Genomic DNA, 24968 nt, shown 5'->3' with positions numbered 1-24968 from the left:
TGGACGGACCACAGCCTGTTTCAGACCAGATGGAAAAATCCCTTGCTCCAACGATGCATTGATAATCAATACAAACCAGTCAACCAACCCCTCCCAGGCTGATTTAATGAGCCAAGATGGGCATGGGTCTAGAGGTGAGGTGGTCGCCCTCACAGCCCCAAGAACCTCCTCTACGGTTTCAGGGAGAACAAGCCTAAAAGAATCCCACAAAATTGGACAAGCAGATGCCTCCGTCACCTCTTCAGGCACTGCGATGGAATTGGAGTCGAGCTCAAGGCGTATCTGAGCGACTTTACCTGCAAAATGGTGTGCGAAATCGCGACACCGAGCTGCTGGGTCATCAGTGAGCTCCTCCACCACAGGTGGGTGGAGGAGTTCCCCCACGACCCGAAACAGCTCCGACGGTCTATTTGCTGCAGACGCTATACGAGTGGTCGTGAATGATTTCCTGGCCACCCGTATAGCCACGGAGTATGCCTTAAGAGAGGCTTTAGCCCGTGCTCGATCAGACACGACCCGAGATTTCCTCCATTTGCGCTCTAGCCCCCTTCTCGCATGCTTCATCACAGTCAGCTCCCCGGTGAACCAGGGAGATGGCCTGTCACGACGCAACGAGATGGGGCGTTCGGGTGCGATCACATCTAACGCCCTTGACATCTCCCCATTATAGAGAGTCACCAAGGCGTCGATGGAATCGCCAGGCTCCAAGGCAGGAAGAACCGCAATCAGTGGATTTTGGTCTCCACAGTGTTAGGGGAACCCATTTTTCTTCTCTGGTAAAACTCTGGAGTATCCCAGGATTTCTTAGGAGTCTGGACAACTGGGTTAGATCTGTAATGGCCTGGGCTATGTGCTATAAGATTTCCACTCCTGCCATGGTAAGTAGCACACCAGAGAATGAAATATGTAATTTGGAAGGTAATTGAAATTCTAGGGTAATTTAAACCCATAGATTTTTTTAAAAAAATAGTATTTTTTGTACAAAATTAAGTCATCAATTTTACATTTCAAATATTGATGAAAATCTCTCTGTCCCAGTGTGGTATGTACGTGTTCAAACTACAGGTCTTTAAGAAAGGACCATGGAAACCGAGATCATGATAGCTATGTTTAAATAGTTGAAAGGATGCCATAAGGAAGAGGGGGCAGGCTTGTTTTCTGCTGCTCTGGAGACTGGAATTTGGAGCAATGGGTTCAAATTACGGGAAAGGAGATCCCACCTGAACATTAGGATGGACTGTACAACAGTGGAACTCACTGCCTTGGAGTGTAGTGGAGTCTCCTTCTTTGGAGATTTCTGAACAGAGGCTGGATGGCCATCTATCACAGGTGCTTTGTGCTTTCCCTGCATGTCAGGGGGTTGGACTGGATTGCCCATCTGGTCTCTTTCAACTCTATTATTCCATGATCATATGGTTACTTAAGCATCTGCCAACATAGGTGCAGAAGAATAGAAATTTTTCACATAGCATCTAATTCTCCCAAAGATACTTAGATAGAATCTGAATCTCCCAGGAAAACAAAATTACATTTTATAATAGGGAAAACTATTCAGGATTAGAAAAGGTTGACCACCCACCACTTGGTGGACTCATCAACATCTTATACATCCTAGAAATAACAAGAGACAGTGTTTGTGTAAAAGAAATAAGAGGAGGCTTCTATTCTCATGTTAATGAAAGTCATTTAGGATTAAGCCCTGTAAGCACTGAGACAGGAAGGCTAGGATTTCTTACTTTTATCTCTCTGGGGTTTTGGTGACAAGCAAAGAGATATATATGAGAAGCAAGGCAGACTTGTTTTGCTGATTCTCCCTACAATTGCTGTGGCAATGTCAAACCCACTCAGGATATTCATCAAATAATACTTTCAAGGATGGTGGTGCTGAAGCATGGAAAGAGGATGTGCACAAACTGTAGCAGTTGTATAAGGGCAAATACTTTCATATACAAATACAAGGTAGGATGACAAAAGACATTTTGGTCTTTTAGATTCCACAAAAGACTATCCTTGTCTATTTAGGACAACTGGAGGATAAGAACTTGGTTGGGGATATTTTCTCTAAATACAAATACTCATGTTTTTTCCTACAAACACTGTTTCTGATACAATGAATTGTTGTGTTATTATTGCAGTATTTCAGTTGCTTCCATTATTGCTTAAAAAAAAGTTGGTGTTACTCCTTGTTATTAAAAAGGAAAACCGTTATTAATAACTTCTATCAGTTCCAGTGGATTACTTACAAATTCTGGTTCATTTCATCCAGCACCTGGCTTGATAGACCATATGACAAAAAATGTAGACACAGCAGTTGGATAGACTTCCAGCTTTTCATGGCTGTGTAGCAACACAGGCATTACATTCATTTTCCGAATAATCTGTTTACTTCTTCCAATAGCCAAATGAAAGTTATCTGCAAAAATTCTGGATAGTTTCCTCTCCATCTCTCTTGCCTCTTTGCCAGTTTGGTCTTGATTTGCACAAATAAACTGAAGAAGATAACACTGCTTTTGGGTGGCAGCAGTGGGATCATAAATATTGTCACATTTACCTAAGCAAAGGTTGTTAATGCACAAAATTACATTTTCTTCCATCATGCTATGTTGCCAACACAAGCTCAAGAGGTAAAATTGCTCATGCATTCTATCCAATCTTTCATAGCTCAGTGATGCCGTATACTTTCAGCTCACAGAAGTTGTGTTTCATATGATGGGAACTGTATATGATGATTGTTATTAGAAGGGGATGACGGCTGCCTGACAGAAGGAACCTGCTTGTAATTCAATCCTTCTGGAAGTTCTGGAAATTATCTATTTCAGCAAAGCTGAAAGTATGACAAATTACAGTTCCTCTTCTCAAACGATAACACAGCGTCTTTTCCCAATGTCACTGTGCCTTGGACTACCATATATGCACATGTTTAAGTCTAAAACCTTTAGTCAAAAAATCAACCCAAAAATCCTGGGTCAACTTATCAATGGGTCATGGTAAGGACTCTACCTCAACATTTTTATATATATATATATATATATATATATATATATATATATATATATAAAAGGAACCATTTCCTTCTCTGAGTGAAATGGTGAAAAACAAAAACTTGGGAAGAACCTAAAAGAACAACGGGGAAATGGTAGAGGGGGCCTGGATCCTTAGGTGGCATCAGTGCTTTGCCCTCTTCTCAAAATGACTCCTGCGTTATCCATGGACCATTTCAAAAAAACATGATTTACCACCTCATCACACTTACAGCCCCCCCCCCCCCCCCATTTGACAGGCAGCCACTGTAGACTTATTGGGAGTCATGGCTGCCATCAGACGACTTCCAGTTGTCAGTCTGGCCTCCCCATCCCTGTCCCAGAACTACAGAGCAATCGTGAAATTGGACAGATCTATAATCACGGGGGAAAATCAAGAATTTAGCCAAAATAGCAATAAGGATCCATTATTTTGGTTCAAAACAACATGAGTGGGGTCTGTGACACTCTGTTTTGTTTTGTAGCTTACCATGGTGAAAAGGGGTATTCAAATGGGCAGTCCTTAGCAGCAAGCTGTCATCCCTCTTTACAGAAGTGCAAAACTCCTTCCCTTCACAAATTTCTATTTTAAAAAGTTATTAATGACAGATATAGCATACAGTAGAACAGAGAACAGGCAGTTTTCCTTTGCTGGTTTGTTCCAATTAAAATATTGCACTTAGAAGAGAGCTATCATCCCTGTTTATAGAAATGCATGGTTACTCCTTCCTATGGTAAGCAGTGGTTTAAAACAGCTGTCTAAAGGGTCCAGTGGGTTTTGACACAGAACTATTGGATCCCATGGAAAGCAATGGTTGAAAACAGCCTTCCTGTCTCAAGGGTCCAATGTGTTTTGGTGCAGAACAATTGGATCCCGTTGAAAGCAATATTTTAAAACAGCACCCCTCTCTCAAGGCTCCAATGGATTTAGATGCAGAACAATTGGGTCTCATGAAAAGGGATTCTGGAAGATTTGCATGAAGAAAAAAATCTGGGTGCAGATACTTATTGCCTATGTGTGATGAGGAAGATAGTGGGTGTCTACAGGGAAGCACCAAAAGCCTGATGAGAGGAGAACAAATGAAAATGAGTGAGGGAGGACTGGAAGGTATGATCAGCTCCCGATTCCTCTCTTACTTAACTTAATGATGTCTCTCAATACTGCTGTCTGATAAGGTTGTTAGGCCCCCAAACCTGTCCTCAACTCAATGAAGACTACTTCTATACTTACCCAATACTTGGGCCCTATCCATTAAAGTGGACATGCCCCAGGTTACCCTGGGTCAGCCCCATGTGGCATATAGCTGCCATTTCTATATCATCCTAAATAGTCAATGCAGATGTGGCTGAGTTCACTTTACACATGAAAATATATGGTATATATTATGCTCAAATGAGCTATCAAAACTGCAAGTAATGAGTTAAAAGTAATGGTGCAATTCATTTTTTCAATTATAGAAGGCATTTTAAATTGCTTAATGAAAATGATGCAAATGTTAGAATTCTTGCATCATGTTTGCAGAAATGTTACATGTGTCAAACAAAGTGCTAGCCATTTTTTAAATCATAATTGTACTGAATATAGTGGGGGAAACACACCAGTGCTCTGTTGACAACAGGATATGAATCTCTTGCATTAATTGTGAAAAAATACAAATGTAGTTCTCATAAAAATGATGAATGATTCTGAGAATGATTCTAAGCTCTAAACACCCAGGCCTGTATTATTATTATTATTATTATTATTATTATTATTATTTTCCAACATTTTTACCCCGTCCTTCTCAACCTCCGGGGGGGGGGGGAGGGGTCTCAGGGTTGCTTACACTCGGCACAATTCGGTGCTACAACGTACAAACAAATACAACAAATAAATCAACAATTTAAACAATAAATAAAACACATTGAATTAAAACAAGTTAAAAACATTATTGCCAAACCATTTAGCCATTTCCAGTCCAATTCAATACCCAAAGTGCTGTTATGCCTGTACATGAAAGGTCCACTGTCAATGTTGCTGATTCACCTTCCTTGTTTTCTGTCTTTCCAGAAAGGAAGTTGCATGACTGAACACTGCAATTCTGAACATGGCATTTTCATGGCCCTCAATTGTACCCAATTCAGGGATTCTGCTGTACCACCTCAGATGAACTTGTGTCCCCTAGATATTATCAGACAACATCACCTATTATTTGAGATATTTATTTACTTATTGCATGTATTGCATTTATATACTGCTTTTCTCACCCCTGTTTGGGGGGGACGGGACTCATAGCAGTTCACATCAAATAAATGGCAAAAATTCAATGCCTCATCTAAGATACTATCTAAGGCTGGTGCAAGTTAGATTTCAACAACATCTAGAGCACAGGTTCCAATTCTCTGGAATATATGCTTGCCTATCTTGCAGGAAAGACCTGGCTACTAAGAACTTCTTCTGATTTGCTGGCTCTTCTCTAATCTCTTCCAGTTCTCTTAAACCAGAGGGGTATATTTTCAGATAGCGGAGAACATAAGCAGATTCTCAGTCATCAGCACCATTCCCTGACTTTTCTCCAAACAGCAGTAAAGAAATTACATGTTTTTTTCTCACCGTGTCTTCCTTCACCTTAATTTTTCATCACCTCTGCATTTCTACAAAGTTTCTAAAGCCAACACATCATGCTCCTGCTGTTCTATAGAGGAAACAAGTTCACCTGTGCATTTTCTGTCAAAATAAAGATGTCAAGGTTTTTTTCCCCCCTACACTTATTTTTTTTATTTATCTTGCCCTTCGTAGCAGAGCTCTCCTTTGTTACTCACTGTGCTCTTGTTTTCTACAAAGGTATAGAAAGAAGGCAGCAAGATTAGAAAGAACAAAGGTAGCAAGATTAGACAAGCACTTCAAGGGAATTAATTGCTATTTTGTGGCAAGGAAGAAGAAAAAACACCACTCTCAGCAGCCAACGGAATTTGCTTTGACTGGGAAAGTGTCAGATATTCACCTCATTTCCCTAGTACTTTATTTTAAAAAATGTATCCTGCGGCTGCATAAATCAGATGAAGGACATGTTCAAATCAATTTCTCTCCTTCCCCCTCTTCCTCTTTTCACTTTCTCTCTGTTGTGGTTACTGCACATTCTGTTCTGTTGCGGTTCAGTCTTTGCTCTCCCACCTGGATTTTTCTAGGTTGTTAGCAAGAATCCTTTGACTGCATGTGTGCATTTGTGTGTATATGTTCACTCACCCTGAATTCACCTGTCAACCTATGGTGATGCTATGAATTTCATAGGGCTTGTTTAGGAAGGAATATGCTCCACCAAATTGCTGGGAGAATTACAGTGGAGCCTATATTTGCCTGAAATGAAAATCTTCCTTCCCTATTTACCAGTGTTGTGTATGCACAAGCCTTCAACTTGCCTGTCAACCTATAGTGATAAAATGAATTTCATAGGGTTTATTTGGCAAGGAATACTCAAGAGGTAGTCTTGCCAGTTCTTTCCTCTAAAATACATCTGAAAGCATCCAATATTCATTGATGGCGTTCTATCCAAGTACTAACCAGGACTGACCCTGCTTAGCTTCCAAGGATTAATCAAGACCCAGTGCCTTTAGGGTGATTAGGCAGGCAATGGAATACCTCCAGTGTCTGGAAGGAAAGAGTTTGGCAACTCCAGACAAGAAACAATCAGGGACAGCTAATCACTTCTCAACAAAGGATCCCTCCAGGCAGGAACAAACCACACCTAAAAACTGTCAGGCCATCAAATGCTAATCAAGGTGGCCAATTGAAACATTCACACCTAGCTCCAACAGACTTTCTGTGGAAAGTCTCCCACCCTGGACTTTCCACAGATATATGAACCCAATTTTACTAGTTTCCAGCAGACCTCACATCCTCTGAGGATGCCTGCCATAGATGCAGGTGAAACATCAGGAGAGAATGCTTCTAGAACATGACCATACAGCCCGAAAAACCTACAACAACCCAGTTTGGCATATTTTTTGTAATATTAATTGTGGGGCTGATGTTCTCAGAGTGCCCCCCCCCAAGGATTATTTGATTTAGGACAGAAATCAAGCATGCTCTATGCTGCTTTTATGCTGCAGAAAGGCTTGAAGCTATACTTTCAAATGTACAGCACTCTCATCCCCCCTCCCCTTTCCAGGGTTCTTATCATAAACTGAATCCAAACATTCCTGAGAACTTCTCTCTCATGCACATACTCTCTCAATCTCTCTTTCAATCCTTTTCTCTTTCAATCCTTCTCTCTCTCACACACATCTAGAAATTTAACTTCACTATAGCATGACAATGTGACACTGAGAGAAATTTCATGAAAATAGCTCCAAGGTGGAACAATGATTCTTTCCTGCAGACTGCAGAAACCTTGATCCAAGCCTGTGAGTGACAATCATGTGAAAGCGTTCAGTCAGGATGTTCTATTTTCAATTTGGCAAATGCTGAACTTTTCTGAACTTGTCATGAAGTTCTATTTTCCTCCTTCTCCCTTCACACCCCTCCTTCTCCCAAGCATTCCTACCTATGAAGAGATTCCACTCGGTATCCAAATCAGCCTGGTTGGCAAGGCAGCCCTTCATTACGTTGAGGCAGTAGTTGTTGCAAGGTTTCACAGTGGGAAGTCCCCGGCAGTAAGGGCAGTACAGCATCTTCATTAGCGCACGGATGCATCCTGGGGTAGGGCTGACCTATAAAGTTTAAGGGCAGGAAAAAGAAAACAAATAGAGTCAATTTCCTATTTCTATCTGAAGACCTGAAGAGTGAAAAACACAGCTCTCAGACAGTAAAACCACAATTTGTACTTCCTGACAAGAACATAGCCCTTCATATTATCTTCCTATGGAACCCATCCTGCCAATTATTGAAGCTAGCATAGATATCAATGATTCCAAGGTATGTGGCAGTAAACACCTCAGTACTGTTATTTGTGATATTTAAAGGCCAATTTCCTTTGCAGACAGAGCAATTCATCCATCCCTAAGTATTCATTCTTGTCAGCTTGCAAATGATTTTATTCAAGCAAGACTTAAATTGTTTAAACATAGCAAGTAAATTTGGGCTGACAGATATCTATGTTAGCTTTGATAATTGTCAGAATATTATAGATTCTACATAAAGTTTTTGTGAAAGGTTATCTTCTACCATGGTTTAATGTTTTGAGCACAGAACTAGGACTCTGGAAACAAGGGTTAAAATCTCTACTCAGTCACGGAAACCCATTGGGTGACCTTAAGTAAGTCACACTCTGTCAGCTTCAGTGGAAGGCTAAGTTAAACTCCCTCTGAATAAATCTTGCCAAGAAAACCCCTTAGGGTCATCTAAGTTAGGAATGACTAGAAGGCACATAAGAACAACAACAAGTATCAGTATGTCACTCACACATAGTTCTGGATTAAATACCCATGGGTATTTCAATTATTACTTTAAAATATATTCTCTCACACAACTAATGACATTTTGTTAATGTCTAATATATATTATGTCTAATATATGTTATGTCTAATATATATAATATATATGGGGGTGGTGACGGCCGACAGGGAGCTCTGGCGTGGGCTGGTCCATGAGGTCACGGAGAGTCGGAGACGACTGAACGAATGAACAACAACAATATATGTTCATGACAGATTGTCCTAATACAGTGAGACCATCTCTCAAGGACTTTCATTCTGATCAATGCATTAGTTCAGGGAACATAGATCAGTTCAGTTCACTTTGAAAGGTGTAAAGAACAAAACCTTCCTATTTCCTTAATTCAGGAAAGCAAAACATCAGCACACTCCTGGCTGACTCTGGGCTAAAGCAAAGTTAAAAGGGTCACATCAATCTGCTCCATGTTGTAATGCTTATACTAGTATATAACTTTGAAGCAGAAGAAGTAAACACACATATACATACAATGGATTAAATGCCATTCTCTATAATGCTATTTTTAAAAGTCTGTTCACCCAGGATCCGTTTCTGGAAATATTGAGTGTATTTTGGTTTGTGTTTACTGGGCTACGCAATCATCCTTTCAGCTCCATATGCTCTCTGTGTTTCTTTGACTCATTATCTTAGCGGAAGGCAGTCACTTCCCGCTGACTGTTTTGCAAATATTAGGGAAAGCACATGCCATTTAGCAAATAATGATGTTCTGAGGGTTAAAAAAATCCTCTTGTTTTCTCTTTCTTTTAAAACTAAATTTGCTCGCTGCTTGACACAAAATATTTGTTTCCCATTGACAATTGCTTATCTTTCCCAAGTTCAGTGCAATGCTGCTGGTTTAGCTGAACAAGCTTGCAATTTTCTGGGCTGGGTAGTAGCAAGGGGATGATCGAGAGATACACAGTTCTTTAATCTCCCAGCACTAATCCCTGGCTTTCAAAAGTGAGGATGTTGTTCCATGTCTTCCAGTGTTTGACTGACAGTTTTAGCTATAACAAAGTTCTTCCCTGCCCAGTCTTCAGCTTCTTTCTTTACTGTCCCTGTTTTCCCCCAGCTGCTGTGCTTGAATTCAGGAATGAGTATCTCTGAGTCAGGAATGGTTCCTTTGTCTGCAGGAAGGTGAATCAGTTCTCCAGTGTGGTCTGAACAATAAACAGTCCAAGATTCTACCTGTCTTAGAACCAACCTCTGCTGGGTGGAGAAGTCTATCAATAACTGCAGAACTCATTGGGAACTATATGGACAATGGAGGATGAGGTGAAGTTTACAGCTTGCAAATATTACTTTTAGAGCTCTGATTTCTAAACCCTCCAGACAACAGGTCCAGGAGACCTAGACGATTTGGGAATTTGTAGCCCAAAAGGTAACCTTTCTCAACTCTGGACCAGACATAAACACCCATTCAAAGTAATACATGCATGTATGAGTGTATGGACACACATAGACACACTTCTAAAATCAGGTGGACATGAGCTGATGTTGAAGTATGTTACTTTACCCTGACTGGGATCACTATTTCCCCAATACTTAAAGTAGTGTCAGGATAGTAACAGGTTTGTTGTGAGATCTCCCTGCATTGCCTGGCTATGGTTTAACTGGGCATTAACAGTGTTTGCATTTTATCCCCTCAATGAACCCATCATGGTGAGATTGGCACTTTAACTGTTAGTGATCACTTCTAATTTTTTTTTAAAAATTGATATATCCATTCCATTAACAAACTTTTGCCTTATCTCAATACACCACTTATATATGACCACTTCTGTTAACTACATTTACAGTATCCATCCTTGAGTGTTACAAACACAAGTCTGCCGCCTAATTTACAAGAGGGTGTCCTAATTTACAAGAGGGTGATTCATAGATATCAGCCCAGTATAACTATGTGCTCTGCATGTTTTCTTCTATAAACAGTTATTTAGTTTCATTCATGTTTTACATCTTTGCCAACACAACGAGGTGGGAGTAGGTGCTAGGGATATAATCCTTACTAGTTGCATTCTTACAGGAAGTATTCAGATAAGTGCAGAAGACGTCAGAAAGCAAAGAGTGAATACGACACTTAGCAGATTAAAAGTAGGAGACAGGTGAACTGGCCTGTGTATAAAGGCTGTTTTATCTGATGATATTCTGAGTTGCGCCTGGGATGCACTGATCTGGACACTGAAGGAAATATTTGGGGTTTTTTTCTCTGTTAAATCTAGAGCTGGTATTTAGCTCATTTGGGTAATTACTGGTTGTGTATTGGTGAACAAGTGTGTGTAGTTGGTTAGCAATATGAGTGAATTTGACATAATCACTGGGGGGGGGGGTATTGGGAAAATTGGGGAGGGGGAAGTATATAAAGGTGGATTTGGCTTGCTTTAATTTTCAACAAGGAACTCTTATTTTACCCACAAGACTCTCCTCATATTGCAGTAATGGACTGAGATGCTACTTCATGAAGATGTAGTGTAAGTGTTCTGCAGGCAGAAAGATGTCATGCCTCCTGCTTCATTTTCTTATAAACCTACCCTATTGATGCTGACTGCCCCTGACATGGTTCAGAGAAAGCAGAGGATGTCTGGAAAACAACTAGCTAATGTCTCTATAGCCAGATGTATCTCTGAATCCTCCCAGAGACCCTGGGGGTTGATGCCTTCATTATTTATCTATCTAAAGCAGTGGTTTTCAACCTTTTTTTGACCAGAGGGCACTTTGACCTGGGACCACTTTGACCAGGGACTACTCTCCAACATTAGTATCAAAAGGGTCACAAATCAGTTTTGGTCAACTTTAGATTCAGTTAAGTTATTTGGGATGCTGATTCAGAAAATTGCCTTGGATAGACCACATCAGCTCTAGTTTCTGATACAGAACATATGCTTTCCAGTAGTCACCATCTGCTCACCCACAGAAAACCATATTTAATATATAGAGCAGATGTGGTTGTAGTAATCTTCCGTGGGTAGTCAGCTTCTCCCCTCCCAACATTCCTTTTGCCTCAGCACTATAGGGGGATTTTGCAAGACCAGTTCCTCTCATTGCCACGTGATTTTGAGGCAACAGTGTAGTAATGGTGAAGCTACGGACCATATTTTCATTCTTGTGAACCAATGGAGGTCCACAGACAACAGATCGGGAACCCCTGATCTAAAGGGAAGCATCTAGATGCTTCTCGGATGTTTTTCATTTTCCATCAGCCATTCTAAGATCATATTGGAAGTGGACAGTATGGAAAAGAAGGATTTAAATGAAAGATGGTTTTCTGTTTCCTGAGGGTGTTAAAGAATTCTAACTTTTACCATTACCACAATAGTGAATTAGAGAGATGCATGTTGGAATTACTGCCAATAGAATACCAGTCAAAATCTCTGAAGTGAAATGAGTTGTAAGGAGGTAAAGTTTCGAGGATGAGAAGATAGAGGCCAAGATTCCACTGAACTGTTGGCAGTGTAGTTGTATTCAGGGGCAGAAAAAGGTCTGTTACTTCTTACACCAAAGAACAGCCATATGTTTGTCTCTGGCAACTCAATTGCCATTGTATTGATCTAAAGTGCTGTTCAAATGCTTTAGTACATCTGTGAATGAAGGAAGAGCTTTCACCACTTAGACAAAGATGCAGACTGCTCTTCTCAATGTACAGCTGGAGCAGACAAAAGCATTGCACAAAGAGACACTCAACAACTTTTTTTTGATGCCCAACAAAGATATTTTTGTAATGGGAGGTTACACCTATATGTTCCCCAACAAGATTCTAGCTACAATATTGCAAAGGCAAAGCGAACATGACAGCTGAACTTGACAAAATACACAATTTTGTTAATAACCTTGGCTTCTTTGATAACTCAAACAGCGATACATGAATCAACTATGTTCCCTCAAGCATTCTACTCAGAGGTTGGAAAAGTTATTTTTTGGGTCAGCAGTTCCCAGAATTCCCAGATCAGCTTTAACACTTGTCTAAAGAATCCCCGGAAACACAATAACTGAACTACAAAGTCAGCTTTCTTGGGTAAACCAAATTCAATCACTCCATCTCTGCATTTTTCTCTATTTTTATGCTCCTCCAAAAACAATATTTTGGGGTAGAGGGAGGCAGTGCTTTCCCCTTAGGTGATGATTGCTTTTCAAGACATCTTTAGAATGGCTATTGCAGAACAAAGGCATTTAAGGAAAGACTTGTGTGGGAGACAGCTGAATTTGGACACATACATAAATTCCAGTCTATCTTGGAAGATCTGAAATTGAGGTAACAGTTTTCTAAACATTGTATGTACTAATGAAAGGATTTTCACAACATCTTTATGTATAGCAAAATGTAGGTAAAGCTAAAAAAAAATCCAGAAGACACAACAGGACATCTTGCTAACAGGAGATTTTGGTAATTGCACAACAGAGCAAAACAAACATTTCCAAGAAAACAGAATTAAAAATTTACAACATCAGAGGTATTAATTTGCTCAGAAGATTTCTGCATGTGATAACAGATGCTTATTTTGTGTAACTGTCATACCTATTGGCAAGATGTCTGTGCTAATTGTTTACATCCAATAGTAATAATACAGTGATCACTTGCTTTTTTTTATTATGCTTATGTATGCCTGAAGTTACACAATTTTAGTCAGTGCTTCTGAGCTCCTGAATTATAATCCATAAAAGCCCAAAACAAAATGAAAATATATACTTTTAAGAGTGGCTCAAAACTCTTTGCTGCTGAGTCTAGAAGAATATTGCATCCCTCTTAAGACCAGATTTCCAGAGTCCCACACAGGGGCGGCTCGTCCATTACGTGAAGTAAGCGGTCGCAGAACACTTTTTTTGCCAGGGGCGCAGAGGCGCCTCTGTAAATGCCCCTCGACTGCCACATGAGGAGCGCCCCCTCAGCTCACAACAGCCCTAGCAGTTCGGGGGGAGCCTCGGCTTTCTTGCCTCGCTGCCGGGTGATCATCTTCCCAAAGGGGCCGGGCCCTTGAGCCTCGCCTAGCCCCTCTTGTTCCTGCTCCACCTGGCCACCGGGTGTGCAAGCAGAGCCAGTGCTCAATCGTTCTCCGCGCTCGATCCTTTCCCCATGACCGGCTCCCTTTCCTAATCCCCTGGCGCTCCACCGGCCTTCTCTCCCCAATCCGTGGGTGGGCCAAAGTGCGGAGCCACCGCGCCTGGCCCGCTTTGGGTCCGGAGGTGTGTCTGAAGACCCCAGCGTGCGCACCAAAAGTCGCCTCTTCTCCTGACTTTCTCTTCAGCCATTCGGACCAAGAGAGAGAGAGAGAGAGAGAGCCCCTCCGGCTGGAGGTATCTCCCACCTCTGCTCCCTCCTTTGTTTTTGCGCCTACCTTCAGGAAAGGTGGGCATCTCCACCTCTGTTTCTCTCTCTCTCTCTTGGTCAGGAGAAAGTCAGGAGAAGATGTGACTTTTGGTGCACACTCCGGGGTCTTCAGGCACGCCTCCGGACCCAAAGCGGGCCAGGCAAGGGAGCAATTGCGGCAAGTGTAGTTACTGGGATGTATGGTTCACCTACAATCAAAGAGCATTCTGAACTCCACCAATGATGGAATTGAACCAAATATGGCACACAGAACTCCCACAACAAACAGAAAATATATATCAATGATTGGTTGGGGGGGGGGGCATGCCAAAATACTGTTTGCTTATCATTGAAAATTACCTAGGGCCGCTTCTGGTCCCACATAATAATAATATGATTAAGAGGAAAAGAGAATGGCAGAGAATCAAACAGGATTTATTTATTTATTTGTTTACAACATTTCTACCTTGCCTTTCTCAACCCCAGAGGGTTTAGAACATAGGCAGCTGGAAACTGCTAAAACACAGAACAAATTGCTAACCTTGAAACCTTGATTATGAACTTAATTAAAACAGAATTGGGTGAATGTTGATAAGAGAACATAGAATGGAAAGTTTTTATGTGGAAAGTTGGACAACAGATGTAAGACTCAAGCAAGGAGATATTTAAAAGAATATTACAAACTTGGACATGGCATTGATTACTTCCCCAGTTTTCCATAGAGATAACATACTAGTACTTTTTTGGGATTTAAGCCTTGGGCCCATAATTCTTATCCCACCAATGTCAGTTTGTATAAACAAAAACACTTATCACAGGATTCAGTGGTGCCAGAACTTTCCACTTTAGTGAACAAGATATCCCTTCCTCCCAACAATCTTCACACAACCCGATCTTTGAACTTGGCTGTAATGAGGCAGAAGCCTCTCACACAGATAGCGTTAAACCCCGGTGTTCTGAGACACAAATGACAAATTGTTCTAACACCCAGCAGAGAAGGCAGCATTATTTCAGCTGTTTCTAGGGAAGGTAATATTCTGCCAGGCTGGCAAATACACTTCTGTTCTGTCAGCAGTAACTCTCTACCATATAATGTTGTTTAATGTGTCTATGGTATCACAAAAGTATGGTGGAATCCTCTGCTCATGGAAATCCTCCCCCCATCTGATGATTCTAATTGTAATGTTCTCTGTACAGAGAGCTGTTCAGAAGATATATCTGATTACTTATTTTATTAAGGAATTGTCTACATGAACAACAACAAAACCCCAAACATTGGCCTCACTTTAAATCCAGTGTTGGCTATCTATATAATGCATGGTGACTTCCAATGAGTTTGTCAGGCTTTCTGTCTTGAGCCTAACTTTGCTTCACACAGAGTAAAGTTGGGGAATACTCATGATTTTGGAGGAATATCCTGGACTTTGTAGCAATTGGGACAGCTGGATCAATTTTGTTTTGGCCATTCCATTGTTCAAACAAACACCACCACCCCTCCACCCTTTTGTCATGTGACTTTAGCGACTTCAAAGACCTCCGGTTTGGAGCCTGGCATGTCACACTTTCAAAAGATTAAATAGGACACAGATGGGAGGAAGGTAACAATCAGAAGCTTTAGTCCCCTTGGCCAAAGAAGATGCCAGCAGAGACAGCATTCCAAAACTGACATGCCTCCAATTGTGAAGATACAGGTTTAATAATAATAATAATAATAATAACAACAACAGTTCATTTATACCCTGCTACCATCTCCCCAAGGGACTCGGTGCGGCTTACATGAGGCCGAGCCCAAAATACAACAATACAAGCAATTTAAAAACAACAAAACAATAAAACAATAACACAAGCATTATCATTAGGGCAACACACTTTAAAATCTATGGGTAGGCCAAATGTAATTAAAATTAAAAATAATGCTGGACATGGGCGAAAAAGTGATGGGGCGGTTTGTGGGAATATACGAGCAGACGTAAAACAATATAAAGTGCTTTGGAGGACAAAGTGCTATGGGATCATTATTCTGGGAAGGCACACTGGAACAACCATGTCTTCAAGATCCTCTTAAAGACTGCCAAGGTTGGGGCATGCCTGATGTCCTTAGGAAGTGCATTCCAGAGTCGAGGGGCCACCACCAAAAAGGCCCTCTCTCTCGTCTCCACCAATCGCGCTTGCGATGAAGGTGGGAGCATGAGCAGGGCCTCTCCAGATAATCGAAGATATTGTGTGGGTTCGTATACAGAGATCCGGTCATGAAGGTAGGCGGGTCCCAAACCATTCAGGGCTTTGTAGGTGAGAACCTGCACCTTGAATTGGGTCCACAAAATGAATGGCAGCCAGTGGAGCTCCTTAAACAGGAGGGTTGACCGCTCCCTGTAAGGAGCCCTGGTTAACAACCTGGCTGCCGCCCGTTGGACCATCTGGAATTTTTGACCCGTTTTCAAGGGCAGCCGCATGTAGAGTGCATTACAGTAATCCAATCTAGAGGTGACTAAGGCATGGACCACCCTGGCCAGATCCGCCTTCACGAGGTACGGTCGCAGTTGACGCACAAGTCTTAATTTATTTATAGTACGTTGACAGCTATTCAAAACAAAGACATTTTGCTGTGTTGGCTTCTGATTGGTCCAAAACGGTGCTGCCTAGGGTTCATTCCCTGACAGGTCCAGAGTTCTGTCTATCATCCTTACTTATTGGTTTTATTTATTGCGAGAAATTTAACAAACTCTCATTGGCATATTTGATGGTTTGTGTATGTTGGTTGATCTTCCAAGGAAAAGAGTGCAAGTGGAAAGGAATATGATGAGGCAAGAGATGGTGGGCTTAGAGGGTTTTGCTGCCTCTGCTTCGATCAATATTATAGGTGCCAGCTAGGTAAACAAAGGAGTAGTCAGGTTCAATGGAGACCACTAGAAAGGGGTACGGTTTAGCAGTAGGGGTGAGGAAACATTCCCAGAAATAAAATCAGATCTTATCAAGGAAAGCCAATGGTGTACTCCAAAATCCATTATGTATTTCATGAGTATTCTCAGGGTATTGTGAAGGGATTATGCTAACTACCATGTTACCATTCCCTGAGATCATAGCGTGGTGCTTGTGCAATGTTCTAGAGAGATTTAAGGAAAGAGTTCAATTAAAGGTGGCTTGAATCTGGGGAAAAGGTCAGCACAGGGGGTCCCTATTGGAACCACAGACTCTGGGGTTCATCATTTTGGGGTCTGATTTTCTATAACACTTGCCCTGCTTTTATCAGCACAGGCAAAGCGGCTGACATCCCCATGTTGGAAGGCATGTCATCCCAATGGGGCAGGACTCCAACCTCCTCTCAGTACTCTGATCTCACATAAAAGACAGAATAAAAAGCATTTACCTCAATCTATCAGTCTCCATTTTCTAGTTTGCCCCTGTGTGGCTGAACAAATCAGGAACTCTATCCTGCATTATTTGGCAGTGAACACAGACCCTTAGCACCCATCTGGACATCAAGGTAGTGCTGCAGTAATTTTGGCTATGATTATGACTGTTTCAGGGTAGATTTGAAGCATTATGCTCCAGACTAACTCTGCATTAAGCAGCAGGTATAGATGTAGCCTCCATTTTTTTCTTGGTCTTTGTACTACTTTTTCCTCAATTTTTCTCAGTCTTCATAATTTAGCTAGGAAATGCCACCTTAACATTAGAGTCACATTAATCCTTACATGCATCCACTGCCTTCCAAATCTGCTCAGCTATTCAAGATCCCCAACACTTCAGAATATATTTTGAGGAATCATGGGAGTAGGAAATACATTGATGGATCACTTATCAAGAAAGATTAACTAAATACAATATTATAGTTCTAACTTTCAAGTGTTTCTATTATAATATTTTGCTTTCAGTCAGTAGTTTAGATCTCCTTTACTGGAGTCTGACATTAAACATACATTATCAGAGCACTACAAGAAGTGTTCTCTGAATGTTAACACAAATGGCAAAACACCAAACATTTGTAATAGTATATGAATAGTTGAAGACAAATCTGCTAGAATTTAAAAGTAAACAAAGAATTTTAAATGCCACCAAAAGCCTGAAGATGCTGGAAAATCCAATGGTGTAAATGTTATTTGATAAAATGCACTACCTAAAGAAGAATGAAGTGTTGTGTTTACAAATATTATTCCATATTGTGTAATGCCTATATGGTTGTTGCAATCCAACCAACACCAGTGTTATTAAGTGTTATTAAGCCTACATGTATTATCCATTTATTGAATATATGACCCATTGAATTCAATATGATTTCTTTCTGACATGTAAACATGGTGGTGTTGGTGGTGGTGGTGGAAAATCCCCTTCTCCTGGCACATCATTCCTAAATGCCAGGAAAGGGCTGGCAGCAGGGAAATGCCATTCCTGTATGTTATTTTCTTTTTAAAGAGTTTTAAAAAGTGGTTTATGGAGAGAGTTTGTACCCTCACCATTTTCTGGGCCGATTTAGCCCAGGAAAATGAAAGGCTGCTATCTGGACTGCCCAGACAGCAGTCATAGTGGGTTTACCCCGATGCCTTTCAAGAAGGCGTGGAACAAACTCACTAACAAATAATCTTGAGTTTCCTTGCTTTGCGCTGAAAGCATTCACAATTTTGTGGGGCGTCATCTGCCCCCGCCCTCAAATATCTGGGAGGCCATGCATTTTGCACCCTGTCTGGATGTGCCCTCAGCTAGGCTGTAATTGCATTTGGATAATGATTTCACACTGCCCTTATATCCCAGGATCTTATCCCAGATTATCTGCTTATCCCAGATTATCTGGAAGTGGAGACTCATATAATTGAATTTAAATCTGCTTTAAACTGTGATATGTGGCAGCATATAAGGCTATACATTCAGGGATTTTTATGGAGGACTGTAACCAAAGTCAGCTGAAAATGGTCAGAAGTCCATCCATTTAATATGGGAATGGAGAATGTTGGGCTTGGACTCAAGTCTTTGAATGTATCTATACTGTAGAATTAATGCAGGATGACTCTTTATCTGTCTGCATTCTCAGCAAAAGCTTGATAGGAAAAAAACAAACATTAAACACTAAACAAGGAAGGCAAAAAAACCCCTATCAGGAATCATTTAACAAATGGGATATGCACGTGTGTGTGCACACTCCCTTAAAATTATTCACTAAATCCCCTAGAGTCTTTCTTCTCTCTTATGAGAGTGAAGATGGAACAGAAGGCATCAAAACTGAGAGCAGTCTATTCTGGGGACCATTAGAGTATACATAAAGGTCTAATTAAATAATTACTTCATTTCAGCAGGATCCCATGATAAGAATCAATAGCCAGGGCACTGATCTTGCATTAATTTGTCCTTATAGTGTCACTAAATCTTGTCATAGTCACACTTTCTTGACACTTTGCATTAACCTTGGTGGTAACCTTAGCTTTAAAATAGAATCCTGCAAAGGATTGTGTGTTTGTTTCCTGAAAATGATTTTGCTACTGCTGTGTGGGAATCACATATACAATAAAAATCGAAGGGTGTGAAATTAAGGTACCCCGTGCCATTTTTGGTGTCCGATTTTCAGGTACCCTGTTCCTTTTTTTTGGAAGCCACCCAAATTCGGGAGGGCAAAATGTTGTTTTTCGATCTATCAGCTGGAAGTTCTATTATTGCTCCGGGAAAATCTGTCCCATTGATGGCAATGGGGGAAATTCTGAGGCCTCCCTTTATGTCATTTGTAGAGCTATTGGGACAAAAATGGCCACACTTGGAGGAGACATATACCACTGCAAGTTTCAGAATGTTTGGATCATCCACTGATTTTTAGGAAACTTTAAAAATTTCTAGAAATAAAATCTCTTTTACAAAAATAACCCCCAAAAATTATCCTTTGGAAGTTCTCTAGAGTGACAGAATAGGAGCAGCAGTAGGACATCATTCCTGTCAACATTCATAAAGATCCATACATCCCACAATATATCAAATTTTTAAAAAGTTTGTTTACTAATAAAAACAAATACTGTTCCAAAGCTTTTGTATTTCTACTTGGTTGTCATGCCAAGTGAACTGGGGCAGGAGTACACACAAGCCAGAAGGTAGGGGAGGGGAATAAATGAATCAGTCAAAGAGGTGACTGAGAAGAAGAAAGGGCTTTTTTTGTAAAATTAAAATGTAAGTATTTGGGGACGTGGGAAGGAAGATACAGGACAGAGTACAGAAGCAAGAAGAAAGATAGGGCAGGGGAGGGATTGAATTCTCCCTGTGGGGACTCAAAGGAGTCAGACGATCCCCTCCCTTCACTAAAGCACACCCCACAGGTAAAAATATTTTAATAAACAGTCCAAATGTCCTTTCACAGCCCCCAAATACACACTCACCCTCACTTCCCTAGCAAAATAGTAAAAATAAGAAGGAGTTGAAGATATTAAAATAATATAATTTAATAAAACTGCCAAAGGAAAAGGCTGGAACTGAGTCCATAGAATCATAGAGTTGGAAGAGATCACATGGGCCATCTAATCCAACCCCTGCCATGCAGGAAAAACACAATCAAAGAGTCTAAAAGAGATCCTAAGCAGCAAAGGCACTGTGATAGAACATAAGCTAGCACATGATCTCTCTCTTTCTCTCTCTTCCAGGACAACACAAGAAAATAGCTCAGGCAAGGCTAAGGGGGAAAACCTCCATGCATGCAGCTGCTGTAATGGCACAACTAAAAGCAGCCGATACTGGCAGCTACATGGTCTGTTTTGCTTAGTCAAACCAAGCCTCACCACTCGTTCCATTTCTGGGGATTCGGTTCCCAAAAGTGTCAGATTTCCCTCTTGTTTTGAAAAATGGTGTTCTGCACACCCCTACTAAAAGCTATCTCAGTTCTCTGCAAGCCGGTGCTGATGGAATCAAAATGTAACTATCCACATATAAAAGAAACAGGCTTGGCAGGAGTCCAAGCTTTGTAGGTGGGGAGAATCCTTTTAAGCAAGACTGCCTAGTGTAGAATGAAAATGCTTAGCCTATACATGATGTGGACCATTGGGGTGGGAAAAAAACAAGGTGGTGAGAGCACTGAAATGGAATATCCTGGAAAGGGGCACATTTGGTTGGAAACTTAGAACAGAATAATAGGTTGTTTCAGGAAAATATATTTGCATAAATATCATTTTAAAAGGATGAACATATATTTCCCAACACAATCATCTAATACCTGCAGCAAGGTTTTTCAATTCATAATTAGAAGGAGAACATTAATGTTTCTGAAACCCCTGATAAATGATTAATTTTTATTCTAAGCTCGTCAGTGTGGAACATTCAGAAACATATTAGAAATTCATAACATGCAAGTTTAAAACCTAATATGATGATGATACTGCTAGTTTTTCATATAAAGTTGTTTTTTCACATCACAATGACGCTTCCTTCACATTGAGAAACTGATCACCACGACCTGGTCCTAAAAGGCATGGCTACACCTAGTGTTCTTTCCTATCCATTGATTAATTAATTTTGTCACCGTACCTATGACCTTGATCTCTTAGTAGAGATATATAGAATGGTGTGGTTAAAGAATTTATTAGTTTTTTAAAAGGATATCACCCTCTTATCTAGAGCAAGCCCCAATGAAACTATTTAGTAGACTTATACATTGCTATGAAGTTAAAGGAATGGTTTCCAAAAAAAGATAGCACTTATACACTAATAATCTTTTACTATGTTTCATGTCTTTTTATGACAATGACTTGTCAGCAAAGTAAAAAAAGATACCTCATTAATAGTACTCTTCTCTGCAAAGGAAAATCATTTAAGAACATAACTCAGTGTAGTGATCCTATTAAAACAAAACATTCTATTTATCAAGCTAGGAATAATTTAATTATTATTTTCACATAGTTATTAGAATTTTTAGAGGAAGAACGATGTATAGAAGTAACTGACATTCCTGGAAAAGTAAGCACACAGACATACACAGTGCATACTTTTATTAAGAATCTTTAAATATTATGGAAATCTCTCCCATCCAGTTTCACAACAGCAATTTATCAAGTACTCCCATAGGATGTGTGAGACATTTTTAAAAAATCTCATGCATTAATAATTTACAAACTCACCTGTCTTTGCCTTGTCTGTGTATCAATTAACCATAGGATTGTGCCCAGACCTGTTTTAAAAAACAGATTTTGGCTTATTTGGCTTATTCAGACACCTGTAATGGCAAGGGCTCTGCCGCCACCTTTTTTCATATGAAACAGACCACACAGCTCCTGATTGTGGCTACTTTCGGTTTCTATTTGGGAACACACAGAGCGCGGAGAGGCTGTTGCATGCTCGCATAGGGTTTCCCAGTGAGCCCTGCCTGTTGAGCCAATCAGACTAGAAGAAAGCTGTGACATGTCTTATCCAATATAAATGGGCCATTTCTCAGTACATCCTGGCTCTAGAGAGTGGTGCTTCAGTGATTGCCAAACACAATTGTTGCCATTCATGTTAGCTTCATTTGCAGCTTTCCTTAAAACATATTCAACCGACCCTATCTGGTGCTCTTGAGATGTTTTGAACTTCAAAGCCCATAATACCTGATCACTAGTCGTTCCAGGCAATAGTACAAAATTTGGAAGCCACCAGAATAGGAAAGACTGACACCTAATCTCCCCAGTTGTGTAGGTGTCCTGATTTGTGGCAGATTTTACATGCTTTCAGCTACACATAGATATATCAGCCAACACACAAACATACTGAAGGTGGTGCCTATCATCACAATCCTGCTTGTACCCTCCATATGTCCAAAAAAAGTGAACTTCTGGATCATGCTATAGTTGACTCAGATTCATTCAAGATATATAATTTAAAAGAAATCACTATATGCATTGCATATGCTAATGTGTTGACATTGAAAAAAATGTTAAGATCTGCAGCTGATTGGTTTCTCAACCAGACAGAGAGTATTCTTGACATTTTGCCTGGATCCTTTAATAATGGCATTGCCCAGCTTTTGACTTCTTTTCATGAACCAACATAGCTTTGCTATGGGGCAGTGGGTGGTACAGATACTGTTAACTTCTTTATTATGGTATATCTTCCGATGTTATAAGCTTTAATTTGCTGGGAACAACTAGTGATACTATAAGGGCCCTTCCAAACAGTACCCAAAATACAGGCCCTGTTGAACTTTTACCTGAGGTGTCCAAATGACACCTCCAGTAAAAGAGGATTAAGTCGTGATAAAGCAGGAAACCCCTGCTAAATTTGTAAAACCAAATTTATCAGATCGCTCTTTCCTCCTCCCCCACCTCATGGTGTGTCATTTCTACATGCCAGGAGGCCTCTGGAGCATCCCATTGGCAGTCTGGTAAGTTTTTCTTTATTTTAAGGCTTTGTAAGGAGTGGGGTTGGATGGCCTGATGCCATCCCTAAAGTTTTTGGGATGGTATGGGGATACCCACCTGGCAAAGCCTGGGCTTTTTGGGGTGTGGGGACTTAAACCCGCTTTGGAGCAGATTTCCTTAACTTGCTCTGAAGCAGGTTTAAGCCTTCGCTGGAAGTACCCTGAGTCTTATGATCCCAGTGCTAACTGTCTCTGGGATATTAAGAGCTCTTCTTGCTAGCCCAACCTTTGTAGCTGAAGCAGGCCCCATAATTCAAACCTAGAACTTCAAAGTGACAACGCAATTTGAGAGACAAAATGTTCTATTCAGTCACCAAGTATTCACTGTTTTCATCTGTATTTCAAACAAGTGAATACATCGCATCAGGTTCCTTGCTTAGATTTAAATATACTTATGATAGCTCTTCATACTGGGGACTTATTGTCGAATAATATCATGTAGCATCTTTGTCTGTCTTATAGAAAGGCCAAGACCTATTGTTCATTCAAGCAACACTTTTTCAGGTTTGTGTATTTTGACTACACCAAATGAATACCTTGTGGATGCAAATAGGATCCTGCATGCCAAAGGTCACTCCTGAATACTGCTGAAACGATGAACCACCTCTCAGGATGAAAGATTGGTAAAACTGATGTCGGTCTGAGTCAGACTCAAACTCAACAATGCAGCATGTATCTTGTTGTTATAACTTCAGTTGATGTCATGAACTTTAATGTATGAATTTGGTATGTGCATGTTCTGAAGGCTAAGGGACCTCATTAAATTTTAAGGTTGTTAGACAAGAAAACAGAGGTGGGGAATGGCAGTTGGGAGGTGAGAGACAGGAAGAAATACAAATACACAATGAAAGAAACTGAAAGGTGGAAGGTGACTATTGAAAATGGTATGTTCCTAGATGTTACTAATTCTAATAATCAGCCACATGCAACTATGAATTTTATAACACAAAACAATCTATGTGCATCACAGCTCCCATTATTCTTCCCCAGTATCTATGCAACCCAACTCTAGCCCAGAAAAGTAACTTTCCCAATCTCTAAAAATCAGAGCAAGTTCTCTTCTATAAATGAAATCCTTTTAAACAGAATAAGGTCCTGAAGCTAGGGGTTACAAATGCTAAACATGCACTTTGTCACTGTGTGACTCTCCTTATATACAACAAACTTAGAAAAGGAATGTACTCTGAAACCCAATGGAATAATAATGACAAAGGATTTCAAAAATGCTGAATAGGTTCAAGTTGCGAAATGTTCTCTTATATTTTTTATTCATTGTTTTTTCACTTTCATGGGGGTTCTGCACCCTATGCCCATTCAGTGTGGAGCACTGACTGTACACAGTATGAAGAAAATTTAAAGATTTCTAGTCACATTTTACTCAACATACAAAACTACCTCCAAGACCCACCTATCCTCTCATAATCCCTCATAAAGAGAACTGTCCACTGTAAGTAGGACATATGGACAACCTCTTGTTTAGTCTACTGGAAACCCAAGTCCTGGGTGTACAAATCTATGAGTGGCTAACTTGGGTTGGTTCTACACTATGTTGAACTAAAGCTCTTTAGCACAGTTGAAACTAACTTCCAGCTAGTTTAGAACCAATTTCAATGCAACACATGTTCAGTCAACATGTTGATTAATGGTAATTGAACTGTAGGTTGTTTGGGAAATAATTTGGCTCATTTCCAAACACATTTCCTTATCCTCATTTCCTCACTCTTATTCTGCATGTGCTCCCATCTCTTCTTACCTACAATGACTTTGTTCTTCACCCAGACATTTTGCTGCAGTTAGGAGAATTGAGGGGGTTACTAGGCAACTGAAGCAAAGTAAAGTGCCCATTCATCACCCATTTTAATCCACTACTTGTAGGACATAGAT

The 24968-nt window shown here is 40.4% G+C and overlaps 1 protein-coding gene across 2 annotated transcripts in view; it reads right to left on the bottom strand.

Annotated features, from left to right (window-relative positions):
- The window catches only part of GPC6 (glypican 6), a 903858-nt gene that overhangs the window by 225343 nt on the left and 653547 nt on the right, over positions 1-24968 (bottom strand). For both annotated transcript variants that reach the window (XM_060769495.2, XM_060769496.2), the window contains exon 4: positions 7544-7709. In XM_060769495.2, coding sequence (XP_060625478.2) covers positions 7544-7709 — 166 coding nt within the window. The remainder of the gene's footprint in view (positions 1-7543; positions 7710-24968) is intronic.

Source organism: Anolis sagrei, chromosome 3, assembly GCF_037176765.1.
Source record: "Anolis sagrei isolate rAnoSag1 chromosome 3, rAnoSag1.mat, whole genome shotgun sequence".
Lineage (NCBI taxonomy): Eukaryota > Metazoa > Chordata > Lepidosauria > Squamata > Dactyloidae > Anolis > Anolis sagrei.
Note: the sequence above shows the minus strand (reverse complement) of the source record. Positions and strands in the feature narration are given on the sequence as shown.